The sequence below is a fragment of the Enhydra lutris genome, unplaced genomic scaffold, assembly GCF_002288905.1.
Source record: "Enhydra lutris kenyoni isolate GAN:26980312 unplaced genomic scaffold, ASM228890v2 scaffoldscaffold9, whole genome shotgun sequence".
NCBI classification, from domain to species: Eukaryota; Metazoa; Chordata; class Mammalia; order Carnivora; family Mustelidae; genus Enhydra; species Enhydra lutris.
Genome location: NW_019154093.1, coordinates 20972809 through 20991186, shown reverse-complemented (window position 1 = coordinate 20991186; position 18378 = coordinate 20972809). Strand labels below are relative to the sequence as shown.

General features: G+C 38.1%; 1 protein-coding gene across 2 annotated transcripts in view; it reads left to right on the top strand.

The window, feature by feature from the left end:
- Positions 1-4370: 4370 nt before the first annotated feature.
- The window catches only part of LOC111142796 (epidermal growth factor receptor pathway substrate 15), a 147200-nt gene continuing 133192 nt past the window's right edge, over positions 4371-18378 (top strand). For both annotated transcript variants that reach the window (XM_022496106.1, XM_022496105.1), the window contains exon 1: positions 4371-4471. In XM_022496106.1, the coding sequence (XP_022351814.1) occupies positions 4439-4471 (33 nt within the window). In that variant the 5' untranslated portion in view covers positions 4371-4438. The remainder of the gene's footprint in view (positions 4472-18378) is intronic.

Genomic DNA, 18378 nt, shown 5'->3' with positions numbered 1-18378 from the left:
AAGTCTCATGCAAATAAACTGGTTCTTTGTGTATTCAGAGAGCGCCTCAGTTTTTTTCCCCCATAGTTTGAATCAAGCATCCTGTATTTTTGAATGCTGACATCACAAATACGCAGTGTTCTTGAAAAGCTGATATAACAGTCACCTCTAAAGTTGGAATATAAAGAAATAAAAGTAGCTGTGGTGTCCCAGAAGGGTTGGTTGGGGAGAAAGAGTGGGGTGAGAGTAGGATAGAAAGAAAGATGGTAAGATAGGCTGATGATAAAGTTGTTCGGGATCTAAGTTCTCCTCTTCAGGATCATCTTGGGTTTAGGGCTATTATAAATCCAGAGCCTCATCTTCAGTTTTCCATGTTCAAAAGCACCATTTTATCAAGTCTTCTTGGAGGTGATCAATGTCTACAGGACACATGTTGCTAGTAAAAGGGCATGAGTCAGAAGACTTATGTATAATTTCTAGCTTTTTCACTATGAATTTGGACAAATTCCTCCTCTGTAAAATAAAATTAATAATAATTCCCACAGGGCTGTTGTGAGGATTACATGCAATAATGTACATGAAAGCAGCATTTGTTGGTTGTCAGTACTCAGATTTAAGTCATCAGACACAACTTTATTACCAAGAGAACATCTATCTTTCCTATAACAGGATACATGAGTCAGATGTTCAAGGCACTCCTTTCTTATGGCCAAAACTCTCTTAGTAATTGGACAGTTGTCTGAGGGGTAGAATTAAATGGTGATCTTGAAGAATGGTGTTCTTATAGCTACCACTAATTAGGCATCTATTCCAGTCAAGACTTTGATAGGGCACTTATACATGATTTGTACTCCTTATATCATTCCCATAAAGTAGGTATTATTATCTCCAATGTACACATGAGGTATATGAAGCTTAGAGACCTAGAGCCATTAAGGTGTCCTAGAAAAAACAGGTAAGTCCTTTTTGTCAGCTCCATGAAGCTCGTTCTTATTATAATGAATTAGATCACAACATATCTTCCATTAGCTACATTTACTCTCCTAAAATAGATTTGGGATATGACCCAGTGCTTTGATGAGATCTGGGACAGGCATTTGCAAACTGTCATTTAAAAAGAAATCCAGTCCCAGAAGTTCTAGGCCTTTTTAGGAGTTTGGACCATCACTCCTATCACCCATTACATGTCGTTTTAAATTTAAACCAGAACCAATAAGTGGAAAGGAAGTCAGTACAAATTATTGGTGGTCTGGAAAGGGGTCTGGGACAACACCCAGGTAATAATTTTTAGCTTGTCTTCTCTTGCTGTGGGCTCTGATTATCACTATTGTTATTTGAACCAAGGCCCAAAACTACTTTAAGTGGCTTTCCTGAAACAAGTTACTTACAAAATAATTGTTCCTTGGTGTTCTTATCTGTGAAACAGGGATAAAATAAGGATGCAAATAATAACTATCCATAACATTATGCATTTTTTAAAAGATTTTATTTATTTTATTTATTTGACAGAGAGAGAGAGAGAGATCACAAATAGGCAGAGAGGCAGGCAGAGAGAAAGGGGGAAGCATCTCCGCTGAGCGGAGAGCCTGATGCGGGGCTCGATCCCAGGACCCTGAGACCATGACCTGAGCTGAAGGCAGAGGCTTAACCCACTGAGCCACCCAGGTGCCCCAACATTATGCATTTAATTCACTTCAACAAACCTTTATCAGGTACCTGTTTGACTCTAGGAGTTGTGTTAGATTCTGTATGTGAAAACATTTATAAATTGTGAATAGCAATTCTGAAAAAATACAATGTATTGTTTTTTATTTACTATAAATCACACAATTACTATAACAATAATAATTCCTTATGTTTCCTCCATATTTTCATACTGATCTGCTCATTTTTTTAAAGATCTATTTATTTATTTGAGAGAGAGAGAGCGTGAGCATGAGCAGGAGGGGTATAGGGAGAGAAAGTCTTAAGCAGACTCTGTGCTGAGTATGGAGCCCAATGCAGGGCTCGGTCTCACTACCCTGAGATCATGACCTGGGCTAAAACCAAGAGTGGGACTCTTATCTGACTGTGCCACCCATTTTCCTCTGATCTGCTCATTTTATATATGAGATGCTGAGTCTCAAACGGGTTAAATGGTTTGTCTGAGGCCACACACCAAATGATTCCAATATTCTCGTTATTAGCTGCATACCTAGCATTTCTGGAAAACTTCCACTCTATTCACCCAAGAGTAATATCTTCTTTACTTCATATTGTTTGGAGGAATCTCTTTGAATAGCAAGTGAATTTATAGTTCCCATAGTAATTTATGGGATGGCTTTCAGATTTCTTAACCTGCATCTACATCTATAACTACCTCCATCTTTAGATATTTTCATATATGTTATGTCATTCATCCTCACAACAAGCCTAAGGTTGTACAGCTGGTAAATGGTAGAGCCAGAATTGTAACCTGGATGTTTCTGGTGTCCAAGCCGTATTTATTCCACACTGCTATACTGCTTCAGTTATTAGCCGTATAAACTGGGCAAATCAATTAACCCTTATAATATTTTTTCCCTCATAATCTTCATTTACTGCATCTATAAAGTGGGTTTATACTTTTCAGAGTTGTGAAGCTGAAATGTGATAATGTAAAATAGAAAAGTCAAATAGAAACATCAGTTGTGGTTATAGTTGATGAATGTACCATGGTAGAGTAATTTAAAACAGTATTCCCCCCTCCTCCCTTGAGTTAATAAGAATAACAGCAAAAAGAGACCCAAGGAGACTGTTGAATAAGTGGTTGTTCACCAGACCTGCATGGCTGCTCTTTGTGGCTAGACTTTGTTAAAAGGGGTCTGAGCAGAGTCAGGAGTTTTGGGGGGCCCTTCTGGGACGGTTTGCCCATTTTGGCAAAGGTCTAAAAAGTTAGGTGAGGTTTATTCCATCAGCTGGCCTTCCCGGTATATTAAATGAGGGCTGCCATAATGGTGACAAGGTCATGGGCCTGATAGAGCTGTGGTTTGTTGGTGTGGGAAGCCACCATGACTGAGAAAGAAGACCAATTCTGGTCAAAAACATTTATTGAGGCCTACTCTGTGGTAGGCTAAATGGCGAGTAGGCTATAGTAATGAGTCAGTCCCCTGTCCTCAAGGATTTTACAGTGCGGTGGGGTAGAGAAAAGCCTTTAATTAACTCTTAAAAACAAGATGAGTATAATAAGAATCATATTAGAACAACTAAAAGGTGGGGCTGGAGTTCCTAGAAGGTTTCTTAAAGTAGTTGGCATATAAGCCAAGTTTTTAAAGATCAGGATTTCTAGTAACTTGTTGTTTATTCCAACTGAAGATGGCAGTATCAGATAGTGGAGGATGCGTTATATTTAACACAAGCAGTAACGAGGCTTTTTATTGAGTACCTGTTGCATGCTAGGGTGTGAGGATATAGAAATACATTAGAAACAGTGCTTGTTGAGAGCTCTCAGTGTAGTGGGGTAGACAGGTGTAAAGAGTCATTAGAGTGATAATGACTTCATAGGGTAGAGAAGAAATGTCAAAAGAAGAGTGTGTAACTCTGACTTGGGGAGGTCAGGAGATACTTTGCAAAGTGGAAAAGACTTGAGTGTGTCTTTAGAAACTAGAAGTTGTTTGCCAAGAGGACTATGGTAAGAGTTAGGAGGCTGTGGGCACCTGCACAGGTCCCAGTGCTCTTTTATAAAACAATGTAAGTGTGGCTGGCAGCAAGCAGACAAGGATATTATTCATCATCCCTCCCACTTGGATTTTGACTCTTGGAAGGAATGACTTAGAAGTCTTCTTTTTCAATATCATGCCCTAATAGCAGATGGTTAAATGACAGGTTTTGGAGTGAGACCTGGATTCCAACCTGGCTCTCATAATCAGATGTATGACTTTACATAAAATACTTATTTGTGTTTTGGTTTCTTTATTTATACAACTTACTTGAGTCTTAGTTCCTTCCATTCATAAAATTGAAAAATAAAATGTCTAGCACAGAATCTAGCATATTTTAATAAAGTACTGTTATTTCTATCATCTCATTTAGTTTTCACCTGGACTTTGGGTAGAGTTTCCCCCATTTTTCAGAAGCAGAAGGCGACCTGCTTAAAGTTTACAGCAGTCTGTAGTCTCCTACCCGTACGCAGCCCGTCCGCCTTACTGCTGTGTCCGTGCCGGTTTTTCTCAGGCGGCCCTGGGTGGGGGGGGGGGGGGGGGGCCCCTGCCGGGGGGGGCAAAACCCGGCGCCGGGGTGGGGATCCCCCCGCGCGGGCGCCGGGGGGGCGGGGCCAGGCGGGGCGGGGCGGGGCGGGAGAGAGGAGGGAAGTTGTCGAAGTTAGGGGAGACGCCCGCCCGCTTGCCCGGGCCTCGCCTCTGACCGCTCCCTCCGCCTCCTCCCCGCCCCGAGCCCCAGTCAGCCCGTCCTTCCTTCCCCTCCCGTGCATGATGGAAACACCATGGCTGCGGCGGCCCAGCTCTCCCTGACACAGGTAACGCCGCCTGCCCGTCCAGCTCGGTCGGCGGGTGTCCCAGCCCGGCCCCCTCCCCCACCGTCCTGTGGTTCACCGACCCGGGCAGTTTCTCTCGCCGCGGGCGGGGTGGCCTTCGGTGAGAGCTTGAGCGTGTGTATATGTGTGTGTGTGTGAGTGTGAAACTGTGTGACTGAGGGAGGGCGCCATCCCGAGCCCGCAGCTCCGTCGCAGCCTCCGTGACCCCGCCCCACTCCCCCCCTTCTCGCGCGCCTCGTCCCGCGGCCCCTTGGTCCCACTGCTGAGCGGACCTTGGCCCCTGCCCTGTTCAGCCGTCGTCTGGCCCCTCTCACTCCTCGCAGCTTTCACCCAGCGAGGAAGTTTCCTCCTTCCAGGCCAGGTACTCCAGGTGAGCTCCTCTTGAGCTCCTGAGGATCAGCCTCAACCCCAGGTCAGCCCTCGCCCCGCACGAGGCTGGCTGTCTGGGCTATGCAGCGCGCTTTTCGTAGTTAAAAGTCACCTTCCCGACCCAGACGCCCAAGGCCTCCTCTAAGATAGCCTTTCTTCTCAAAACGGGCCTTTTCCCTCTGGAGTCCAGCGAAAGCCCTCCCTTCCCTAGCAGTTTCCGATAATTAGCCTGTCTTCCAAATAAGTCTTACACTCTCCCAAGTACTTACCCTGCTGCCTCTTCCTAAATTCAGCCTCTTCCCCCCATCAGGTTTCCTTATGGGTTGGACCCCCCAGTTCCGTCTCTCTTTGCTTCCACTCTTGTTGGGGGGGGGGGGCTCTTAATCGCTGCCCACACGGATAACAGGGAAACATATTTCAACAGGTGTGATGGTTCCTTCAGTCTTGGCGCTGGAAAGACTGTAGCGATCACTCATTATGGGGGAACCTGTTCTCAGGGTCTTTCCTCTTGCCTTTCTGTTTCCTGCAGAGTCCAGTCCTTGGGCTTCGCAGAAAACCTTGTGCTTCAGCATCGTTCATTCTGGGAGCCTCCTCCTTCCCTCTCTGTAAAGAAAGCCAGTTGTAATCTTCTCATGATGTTCGGGATGATGAGGACTTGCACCTGTCAGTCCCTTCCTTCTCCTTTGATCAAAACTCACCCCAGCCATAAACTTCTCAGGTTGTTCTCTCCAAAGCTGGTGACCACATACTTCCCCATAGGGCCCACCACAGCCTTCCTTCCTGCCTTGTATCTCCCTGCCACCTTGTAGTCTCCTTGGCCTAGATTTGTCAGTGCTTATACATTTGGGCCATTGAGTTTTTTGTGTTGTAGCAAAAGGCTTTGGGATATTTCACCTAGCGTTCTGGAATACTGAAACTGAGTGAGGAATGTTCTCCCCAGGAACCTGGAGTCACATAAACATGTGCCTCAGGTAAAATAACTAACTTTAGTTTGCAGGAATTCTAAGTGAAGTCTTTCTTTCCCAGGTTTTCTTGATGTTGCTTATCCTATTTTGACAAGCAGATAACAGGGAAGAATCCTTGGAATGTGGTGTTTTAGTTTTAGTGGTGAATCTCTTTGGAAGTGTCCTCCAGAGATTTAAATTTGAGGAGTGGCAACCTTGACTTTTGGGTGTTCGCTTTTTACGAATCTAGTTAGTGACTTGGATTATACAAGATCCTGTTGGCAGCTCTTGCTCTCTGGCTGTGTTGGCCAATTCAGGCAGTTTTCCCCTCTTGAAGTTTTTGTTCTCTTGAAGTCTTCTATAGATTTGTTTTTTAGTTGTTTGCATACTTTATTCTCTCCCTGGGTGATGTTTTTAGTTTCTGTTTACTGTCATTCATCTCTGGAGATTTTCTTTAGGCTCTGTCAGTTTTACAGACAGTTAAATAATTTAAATATGTTCTTGTGGTTATGTATTTAAATACTAATATGTACACAAAGTAAATAGTGCTTCGGGAGTATTATCCTTAAGTGTCTCACATATGAGAGAACATGTGTGAGAACATACAATGGTGGTTCATTTATATTGATAATTCAGATTAAGTCAATTTAGAATATTTTCATTTTAAGACATTAAGAGGCAGTAAGATCTATGTTAAGGAACAGGAAAAAGAACCTTTCTAAGAGTTAATATACCCTAATGTGCCTCGTTATTTTAAAACTTTCCTAATTTGTGTTTTTTAAATTTTTTAACTGCTTGAAGCAAATAAACTAAGGTAACAATGCAGCCTGGTTTCACATTCATTATTGATCTGTTTGTGTCACGCCCCACCATCCACCCGCAAATATACACATTTAGGCATACTCAAGTGGAAATCCTCCAGGGCAGGGGCATCTTTTAATTCATCTCTCTTCCTCAGTGCCCATCTGGAAGAAGGTGATTACTGTCTTATGAATGACTGAAAATTTTAAAGGGCTCTGTGACAGTTAAAAGATTAAACAGTTGCTGAAAGTGTTTTCTGCCTCTGGTCACGAGATAATAATGGTTTTGGAGTAGGTTCTTCCATTTAACAAATATTGATTAAGTACATATCATGTGCTAGGCATTCTGCTGGGATTGTCTTGTTTATAGTTTTTTGCCTTTATCAGTTAAGCAAAACTGACAGTTTGGGGGAAAAATGTGAAAAATATTTTAATTTACTCTTTCCTTCCTCTTTCCCTGCCTAACAACCAACCCACCAGCTCCCAGCCACCAAAATAAATTATTTAAATTATCATATTGTAGCTTCTAGAGAGGATAGAATACTACAGTAATGAAATTTAGTTCCAAGAGCTAACTCTGTGGAATGAGTTAGATCTCTAAGGCCTCAGTTTTCTTAATTTTAATACTCATTCAACAAATATTTGTTGAGCATTTACTGTGTGCCAGGAATTATGTGCTAGGTACGGAGGCTATACTAAGGAACAAAATAAATAACAGTTCTTGCATACAAACATGGAACTTATATTGTAGTAGGGGAGTTTGAATTAGCTGATCTAAGGCCCTTTCCAGCTGACCTTCTTTTTTATAGATCATATGCTGTGATTTGTAGCTTTAGTGGGACTTTCCCAGAGGTACTTTGTGCTGGGTAGCCTTAGTGTTTGTTTTCTTTCTTTCTTTCTTTCTTTCTTTCACTTTTGAAAATGTTAAGTAGGCTCCCTGCCAAGGGTGGAGCCCAGTATGGGGCTTGAACTCAACCACCCGGAGATGGAGACCCAAGCTGAGATCAACAGGTGGATGCTTAACCGACTGAGCCACCCAGGTACCCCTAGCCATAGTGTTTTCTGATTTCAGTTGTCTTCAGTAGACATTCTCTTTTCTTCTAATCGATGAGAAGTAAAACTTGAATCAGAAAGACACTGTGATTTTTGCTTGTAGTGACAGATTACAAGAACGCTATTAATACTTTCTCTTTTTTAGCTTTTCTAGTTCCCCATTTCCTCTTCAAGCCTGTATTCTTTTTTTTTTTTTTTTAAAGATTTTATTTATTTATTTGACAGACAGAGATCACAAGTAGGCAGAGAGGCAGGCAGAGAGAGAGGGGGGAGGAAGCAGGCTCCCTGCTGAGCAGAGAGCCCAATGCAGGGCTCCGTCCCAGGATCTTGGGATCATGACCCAAGCAGAAGGCAGAGGCTTAACCCCCTGAGCCACCCAGGTGCTCCACAAGCCTGTATTCTTAATAATACTACTGCTATCAGCCTTTTTTACTATATGTATGTATGTATTTACTATATGTATATATGTAGTTTACTGTACATACAAGGGTGTTCCAGTATGCAAGGAATTTTACTTCCATTTGATTTAACACTCCATTTTACGAACCAGGGAATTTACATGAGCTAGTAATTTAAGATTTGAACCAAGGTATGTAGGATTTCAAAAGCTGTCTGTTTCTCTGTGTACTAGATGCTTGGCCTGTCCAGTGTTCCCTTGTATTTTTGATGCTCTTTTTCAGTAAATGCCCTGTTGTCCTAATTAGATAGTAAACTTGAGGATGGAAGCCATGTTTTTTGCCTCTGAGTCTCCAGTGTCTTTTATGATAGGTTGACGATAACAACTGTGGGTATACAAGTGGTGTTCTTGGTGATGGTAAAAGTTTTATTTTATTGAAATATGACATGATATGAGTATTTTAAATGACCATCCGGCAGTTCAGCTTTATGCTGAGGTTTTCTTGTTTAATTTAGCAGGGACTCTTTTTTAATAATAAAAAAGCCCTTAGAATGGGATTTAATTGAAAAAAATCTTAGTATGTGGTCTAAGCCAGTAAGTGCTATAAGAATACTTTTCCTTTTAATGTTTTTTTTTAAATTGAAAGAGTGATATAACTGTATTACAGAAGCTTTGGCAATTGGAGGAAAAAATCTATAATTTACAGTTTGTGGTGTTTATTTTCAGTTTTATTAAAGAAAAAATACATGATGTGTTAATGAATGTGTCCTCTTAGTGATCTGGTTTAGTAATTATGACAGTAAATATCAGGACACAGTATAAAAATTACATGTTCTCAGAAGCAGAAAGAGTGTATTTATTTAACATGACATAATATTTGAGTTCTTACTATGGGAAGGGCACAATAATGATACTTTTTTCTTGTGTCTGCAGTTACAGTACGCATACTCAGGAAATCCATACCTCTTTGAGTGATATCCAACTGTTCTCAAAAATGGCTTGGAATGTTCAGCATTTGGGAGGAGTTGTCATAGTTAAAATTAATTAGGAACAGTTGGGTTTGTTCAGTACAGAGTCTCCCAGGAGTAACATAAGAGTGTATTCTTTTGTTTTCACTCTATTTGCAGACAGTGATAATGGACTAAAATGTAGTAGAAAAAGATTGAGCATCTTTCTTTGGTAACGAATCATAGTTCTAAGCTCCTCTCACACTAATAGTCTGATTTAAGGACTCAATCTAAGGTGTTTTACTTGCTCTTCAAGGAATTAAACACACTTATACACTTCTTTGTTTCATGAATTTTGCACTTAATAATATTGGAACTCTGGAAACCAGAAGCAGGAAAATGGGTTGAGAGAGAGAGAATGAAAGAGAAAGGGAAAGAGAAATATCTGGTTACTTGGAGAATTGGTAGAAATAAATAGAAAGTTAATCCAGGCAGAGTTCATTAGGTAAACCCATACACTGGAATTTCATGTTGAAGTGTTTAAACTCTCATCAACAAGATAAAATATTATGCCTTCATTAAAAATTGTGTTTATTAGGAGCTTGTAATAAGAGGAAGAATATTGTAATTTGAATGCTGTATTACATCAAAGTGGAGACATTTTATTTAGAAGAATGATCTAACCCAGTTAAGCATGCACAGAAAAAAAGACTGAAAGAAAAAAAAGCACCAAGGTTTTATAATAGCATGGTTATAGTTTTATTTACCTTCTTTTCAATGGTGGACTTGTATTTCTTTTGCAATCTGCTGATTTAGCATTTCTGTATGACAACTTTTTTTGGAATATTTATTGTTAAGTTAAAATGAATGACTATATATAATGTGAAAATCTATTCTAAGATTGCATTTATACTTGCATTTCATCTTAAACATTCCCATCTTTGTATTTAGAGAAATTGGTCAGAAGAATGATAATAATAACTACTGTTATAATTGGTTTGGAGAATTGTCAAGGACTGATTTTATAAATTTGTGTGCTGCTTTATGATTTACAAAGCGTTTTGTTTTCTCATTTGATTTTCACAATAACTAACAAGCTAGGCTATTGCTATCATTTCAAATTGGAGAATACTAAGGCTCAGAATTTGCAACTTAAGTTTTACAGTAAGTAAATAAAAACATAAACCCATGTTTTTTAAAAAATTCAAGCAGTAGCAGGGAAAGCCTCCTTCCTGCTCTGGGTTCTGAGTCTCCTTCCTAGAGACAGTCATTCTTGCCACTTTGTTTTGTTGTGTGTATTTCCAGCAATAATCTGTGATGTATATGTAAATATGCATGATTTTTCTTTTGAGTAGCCTGCATATTGTTTCGTGGCTTATTATTATTTGTTTATTTATTTATTTTTAGCTTAATTTAGGAGATTGTTCTCTACCAGCACATATAGATCTCCTTCATTATTTTTAAAACTTTGGGATCTTTCCTTATATGAATATACTGTAATTTATTTAACTAGCTACCAAACGATGGCCATTTATGTTGCTTCCAGTTGTTATGACTAACAGTGCTGCAGTGAATATTCTTTTTTTTTTTTTAAAGATTGTATTATGTCTTTGTTGGTTATGTGTTAAAATTATCTTCTACTTTGACTCGTCTTTCCACTTTGATTATGGTGTTCATGTTATATGTAAGTTTTAAACAATTCATGTACTCAAACCTATCAATCTCCCTCCCTTTGTAGCTTGTGCCTTTTGTACTTAATACATTCTCAGCGCAGAGTATGCTCAAATTTCTATCTTCCTCTCCCTCTGCTCCTCCCACCCAATAAATAAAAATCCTAGGGGGAAAAAAAAGATTGCATTTATTTATTTGACAGACAGAGATCACAAGTGTGTGTGGGGGGGGTGTTGTTAGACTCCCTGCTGAGCAGAGAGCCTGATGCGGAGTTTGACCCCAGAACCCTGGGGTCATGATCTGAGCTGAAGGCAGAGGCTTTAACCCACTGAGCCACTCAGGCACACCTGCAGTGAATATTCTTTTACATACCTTTGTGCACAGGTGTGAGTATGTACTTTAGTTTTTGGTAGCTGTAATTGTTGGGCCAAAACTGCTAGTTTACATTTGGAAAGACTGTACTAGCAACAGTTTGAGTATGCTTTTCCTTCTCGGTAGCTTCATTAATACAGTATATTAGCAAACTTTTGTTCATTGTCAATTTGATAAAGAAAAAAAGTCGTGTTAAAAGTTGGCCTTATGCACTGTATTTCCTATCACATAAGTGAATTTTTTAATATTTTGTGCAAAAGTAAGGTAGAAGTGAGATATAAGAAACTTAACTTTGTGATACAAATAATGCTTTCATGAATTGAAAGTGCAATTAAAAAAGGTTGGCGCTCTTTTAAAAACTTGTTTTTTATATAGTACCATATATACAAAGAAAAGTAAGCCTTACTTTCCCCCCTTTAGATTGGGGATTTTGTAATGGGAATTTAGTGGTACCAGGAGTCTCATCTGAAATAATCAAGTCGCTTGTATCTTGTTATGTCTCAATAAAAATAAAAATCTGGCTAAGAACAATGGGACAAGACCATACTTTTTTGGGGGAGAGCTTCTAAAATATATTTTTTGAATTTTTTAGATCATGGTTTTCAACTTTGGCACAATTGAATTTTGGGCCAGGTAGCTCTCTGGTGTAGGGGGGCTGTCCTGTGCATGTGGGATGTTTTGCAGGTTCCTTATTCGTGAGATGCTATTAGCACTCTTCCCATTTGGGACAGTCAGAAATATCTCCAGATATTGCCAGATGTTTCCTGGGGGACAAAATTGCCCCTAGTTGAGCATCACTTGTTTATATATACTTTGTAAACTCAGTGATCCAGTAAGGCATATAGGAGATAAAGAAGTATGTGCCATCTTGGGATAGGGAGAGAATAATTCATCTTCATATTTTTATCACTAAACCTGCTATGTGGCATGAATGGCTACTTATGCATAGATTTTGAACTTAAGAAAGTTAAATGGTAAGAAACTGGAAATTGTGAATTTAATTTTATATGTAACTTCTCTGCCTTTCTTAGTGTGGTCTTTAGTTGTGGAACAATTCTATATAGTGGGCTAAGTATTAATACAAAGATACGGAAAGGAAAACATTCTTATGCCATTATTAAGAAAGAAGAGGACTGATGTTTTGTAAACTCCTAATAAGCAATAGATACTTTTAGGTGATTTACATGTATTATTTCACTTAATCTTCATAGTGTTTGTAAAGTAGCGATTAATCTAATCTTCTATATTACTTACTTAGGGTTGTGTTGTAAGCAGTAGATTTTTGAGATTTGAACCCAGGTACATCTGTTCTTAAACACATTTGCTATACTGTTTCCTGTAAATAGTCTTTGACAGTAAGTAAACAGCTATGAAAATGAACATTCATGTGATACTATATTCCTCCATTGTTATATAAAAGGAACAAATTATTGAGAGTGAGGTATGTGTATGTGTGTGTGCTTATGTGTGTGAGAGAGGGAGGGAGAGAGAAGAGATCAATATTGGGATAATAATAACAATAATACTTATTGAGCCCTTATGTGTCGGGCACTGTTTTTAATAATTTTTACAACCTGATGAACTTTTGAGTAATCCTTCTAACCTGATAACTGGATCATCCTTATTATCTTTGTTTCGCAAAAAAAGGAAGAAATTTAAGCTCAGAGGTGAAGTAATTTGTTCAAGGTCAAGCTGCTCCTAAGTAGTAGTAGAGCCAGAATTGTGAGCCAGGTAGTGTAAACAATGCACATAAACTGAATGAATGAATGTGTTTTTGAGGGCAGAATAATAGCTCTGACAGATCTAATTATGGTAATAACACTTGGTTAACTGAACGTATGTTCTAGGCTGCAGCATCTTTTTATGTGAAAATCACCTTATCATTGCAAGGACCAAATCTCTATAAAGTGATTATTATACCAGATAGTGGAGAGTTTTTGTAGACTTGATAGAAGGTAGTGTTACATTTTGCAACCTAGGAATTTATTACTCATGAAAACCTAAGCCTGTCTTGTTTTGTGTACATCATACCAGTATTTATTTTCAAGCTAATACTCTCTTGGATGTCATAGTTTGGACTTGGAGTTCCTTCAGTATTTTAACGCTAATGATAATACCATGTATCAGAAAAAAATTCCCTAAGAAACAAACTGTTTTATTAAATAAAACCGAAAACCACTAGGTGTAAGGATTTCTGCACTCCACATATGAACATTGTAGAGAGCTAGGGTGAAATAATGGGAGATCTTGGGCTTTGCAATGAGAATGTCTTAGATTAAATCCTTTGTGTAATAAGTTTCTTAAGTTCTGTTTCTCTTTTTGTTTTTTTTTTTAAGCCTATAAAATGGGGGATACACTTTACTTGCAAGATTTGTTGTGAAGATTATGTGAGATAATGGGTACAAATGTCCAAGATCAGTTTAAATGGTAGCAGCTAATAATAATAATAATAATAATAACAACAACAACAACAATAACAACAACAACAACAACTGCCTGCAGTAGCCAAATATTTATAGTTGGTGGATTTTACTTATTTATAGGGCCATTAATTTTTGTGAACTGTTGTACTTAGAATTGTCACAGATCATGGATACCAAGGATTACTGGTAACTTTATCTTGAATTCTATAGGTATAACACAGATATATCATTAGGCATATATGAAATATGTGAAACTTCTGTGCATTAAAAATGCTTGAGTTACTGCTGGTTGATCTCTTTTATTTCAGAAACCATTTACTGAATGCCTCCTGTGTTGTCATCACTGTGTTAGGCCTTAGACATATAAGGAGAGAAAGATCTGGACTCATGCATGCAATGAAGTACCTTTTAGTCTTTTAGGGAGATAAACATTGACTTTCTGGGATGATGATGATGATGCCTTGAGAAGGGGTGATGGAAGTAAGGCACTAGGGTGCTGTGGAGTATTCTGTGATTATGATGGAACATTTTGTGGTAGTTTAGTTTTTGAGTTGATTGGTACCATAGATAACATTTTAAATTGTATTTGAAAGGATAGCATGAAGCAATAGAAACATTTGATTCAAGTCAGAATGTATTTTGGTGCATAGGGTCCACATTGGGGGATGTGCCATTTTCTTATGATTCATTCTCTGCTTTTTTTTCCTTTGTATTAAAGCAAGAATTTTTAACCTGGAGCATAGGATATTAGCGAGGGGTTTCTAGGATAGCTTTCAAAGAATCTTTGACCTACTCTAAATAGTATGTAAAAATTTAAGAATATCAAGTTTTCTATCCCAGGGATACTCAGAGAAGTGTTATTTTTTAAAAATTTAAAAAAGATTTTATTTATTTATTTGACAGAGGCAGAGAGCACAAGCAGGGGGAGCAGCAGACTCCCCACTGAGCAAAGAGCCCAACATGGGGCTCACTCCCAGGACCATCATGACCTGAGCTGAAGGCAGCCACTTAACTGATTGAGCCACCCAGGCACCCCAGAAAGTTTTATGTGATTTTTGTTTAGTTTATAAGATCTTGAATGGCAAAGTAGACAGCAGCAGTATTCAGGAACAATAATCGCAAAAATGCTGTTGTGAAGGAATTAAGTTGAATATATTTAATTTGGCATCAGACTACATTTATAGTTTATAAAGTTCATTTAGCATGGGAAATTGGCATTAAAAGTTGTAGCTTGAAAAAGATGGGATGATTTCAGTTTGCATATAGTTTTCATTCTTCTTTACAGGCTGGGTTGCTTTCATACTTAGTCTTGGTCTCTACATTCTGTTCCATGTTTTATGTTTTGTTTTGTTTTTTTATTCTGGTACACTTTCATATGGGGCCTTATAAGACCTTGGGGTGGATTCTGGACCATCTGGTACTTTAGAACAGTTAAAAACTGAACTCTATTGACTATGCTTTGACCCAGACTGTTTGAAAAGTCCTGGTTTGTCTCTTTGCTTGATGGTTTTTTTTTCTCTATATGCTCACAGCTTTTTATGACTATTTTCTTCCTTATTTTAGTACAGAAATTTTACCAGTCCTTTATGGGTTTTTTCTTTGTATGCTCACAGCTTTTTATGGCTATTTTCTTCCTTATTTCAATACAGCGGTCTTACCAGTATCAGTGTTCATAGGCTAAGGTTAAGGTTAAGGTGGACAAGTCTTATTTTCCTATAACCTCACTCACATATACACACACAAAACTCTAATAAGGAAAACTTCCCCAAACACTCTACTTTTTAAAATGAGTGTATGATTGTCATGACTTAACACATGTTTAATAAATATTAAAAATATTTAAAAATTTATTTTTAGGCAATAATTATAGTTTTTTTTTATCATGAGGCTAGATGGAAGAGAATACTCCGTAAATTTACTGAATTTATTTCTATTACTGGTTTAAAATATTTCATATGTGAAAATTAATGGTATTTTTGACCTATATTTGCATTTAGAAATACGAGCTATCAAGCACTATTAAAAAGCAGTAAAGCAGTAGAGGTACTGAATTTATAAAATGTTTAAAAATTGTTTAGTTGTTAATAAGCTTTCTTTGAGCTCCCTGCCATATTTTTTCTTTTTTTAAACAAACTTAGTGACATAATCTGTGTATCATACAATTTACTGATTTAAAATGTACAGTTCAGTGATTTTTAGTCTTTCTAGATGTGTGCAACCATCACCATAGTCAAGTTTGGAGCATTAATTGCCTCAAAAAGAAACCTCATACCCTTTAAGTATCATCCTCTTCCATGCTTTCCCCAGCCCTAAATAACCATTAATCTATTTTCTGTCTCAATTAGATTTTCCTACTCTGTACTTTGTGTGAATGGAATCATGTACCGTGTGGACCCTTGTGACTAGTTTCTCTCACTTAACATTTCTTAGGTTTATCCGAGTTGTATTAAGTACCAGTATTTCATTCCTTTTTTGGCTAAATAATACTTCATAGTATGGTTATACCACATTCTCTTTATCTGTTTTTCCATCAGTGGACATTGGGGATGTTTCTTCCTTTTGGCTATGATAAATAATCTGCTATGAACATTCATGTACAAGTTTTTGTGTGGCTATATGCTTTCATTTCTGCTCGATATTTATCAGACCAAATAGTAGCTTTATGTTTAATTGTTTGAGGAACTGGCAGACAATTTTCCAAAGCGGCTGCACCATTTTGTATTCCCACTAGCTGTGTATGAGGATGGGGACTTCGCATCTTCTCTAGAAATTGTTATCCGACTTTTCAGTTCTGGCTATGGCCAGCATTCTAGTGGCTGTGAAGTAGTATCACGTGCTTTTGATATGTATTTCCCTGATGACAAATGTTTTCTAGCATCTTTTCATGTGCTTATTTTAGCCATTTGTATCTCTTCTTTAGAATAATGTTCATTCATGTCCTTTCCCATTCTTCAGTTGGGTTATTTGTCTTTTGATTATTGAGTTTTAAGAATTTGTTACATATCTAGATGTATGTCACTTGTGAGATACATGGTTTGCAAATGTTTTTTTCCCATTCTCTGGATTGTCTTTCCACTCTCTTGATGGTGTCCTTTGATACATAAAACTTTAAATTTTGGTGAAGTCCAGTTTATCTTTTTTTTTTTTTTTTCTTGTTTGTTACTTGTGCTTTTGGTGTTTTATCAGAGAGTTTTTTGAAGGGAGTTGAAGGAAATTGGAAGGGGAGGTGAACCATGAGAGACTATGGACTCTGAAAAACAATCTGAGGGTTTTGAAGGGGTGGGGGGTGGGAGGTTGGGAGAATCAGGTGGTGGGTATTGGAGAGGGCACGGATTACGTGGAGTACTGGGTGTGGTGCAAAAACAATGAATATTGTTACGCTGAAAATAAATTAAAAAATTAAAAAAAAGTTTTTTGGCAAATACCCTCTCATGAAGATTCATCCCTATGTTTCCTTCTTCTTCTTCTTCTTCTTCTTCTTCTTTTTTTTAAAGATTTTATTTATTTATTTGACAGACAGAGATCACAGTAGGCAGAGGCAGGCAGGCAGAGAGAGAGGGAGGCAGGCTCCCTGCTGAGCAGAGAGACTGATGCTGGGCTGGATCCCAGGACCCTGGGATCATGACCTGAGCCGAAGGCAGAGGCTTTAACCCACTGAGCCACCCAGGTGCCCTCCTATGTTTTCTTCTAATAGTTTTATAATTTTAGCTTTTACCTTTAGGTCTTTGATTAATTTTGGGTTAGTTTTCACGTATGGTGTGAGGTGATGGTCCAATTTTATTCTCTTATATAAATCTCTAGTTCTCACAGCATTGTTTGTCAAAAAGACTGTTCTTTCCACACTGAATCATCTTGTTAAAAATCATTCAACCAGGGGCCTGGGTGGCTCAGTCAGTTAAGCATCTAACTGTTGATTTTGGCTTAGGTCATGATCTCAGTGTCTTGTGATCCAAGCTCCAGCCCAGCCTTGGGCTTCACCTGGAGATGAAGCCTGCTTAAAATTCTCCCTCTCTCTCCTTTTCCCACCCCCTCCTCCTGTGCACCCACGTGTACCTACTGCCTTTCTAAAAAAAAAAAAAAAATTCATTTGACCATACATGCGTGAGATTATTTATGGACTCTTAATTCTCTTGTGTTGATCTATATGTTTATCCTTGTATAGTAAAGCACTGTCTTAATTATGGTTGCTTGGTAGTAAGTTTTGAAATTGGGAAGTATTAGTTCTCTTTGTTTTTCTTTTCAGAATTGTTTTTTGCGACTCTGGGTTCCTTGTAATCCCATGTGAATTTTAGAACTGGCTTGTCATCTATAAAGAAGTCATTTGGAATTCTCATAGAGATTGCATTGAGTCTGTAAATTAGTTTGGGGAATATAGTTATCTTAATGTTAAGACTTTAATCCATGGACATGTGATTTTTTTTTCCATTAAGTATATCTTTAATTTTGTTCAATATTGTCTTGTAGTTTTTAGAGTGTAAGTTTTGTACTTTGTTAAATTTATTCTTGAGTATTTTATTCTTTTTTATTCCTTAATTATTGGAATGGAATTTATTTCTTAGTTTCATTTTCATATTGTTCATTCCAAGAGTGTAAAAGTTCTGTTAATTTTTGTATATTGACCTTGTATCCTACAACATTACTGAGCTCATTTATTTTAATAGTTTTTTAGTGGATTCCTTAGGAATTTTTATGCACTGTATAAGATCATGTCATCTAGGAGGAGGAGTCAAGATGGCAGAGAAGTAGCAGGCTGAGACTACTTCAGGTAGTGGGAGATCAGCTAGATAGCTTATCTAAAGATTGCAAACACCTACAAATCCAACGGGAGATCGAAGAGAAGAAGAACAACTCTAGAAACAGAAAATCAAACACTTTCTGAAAGGTAGGACTGGCGGAGAAGTGAATCCAAAGCG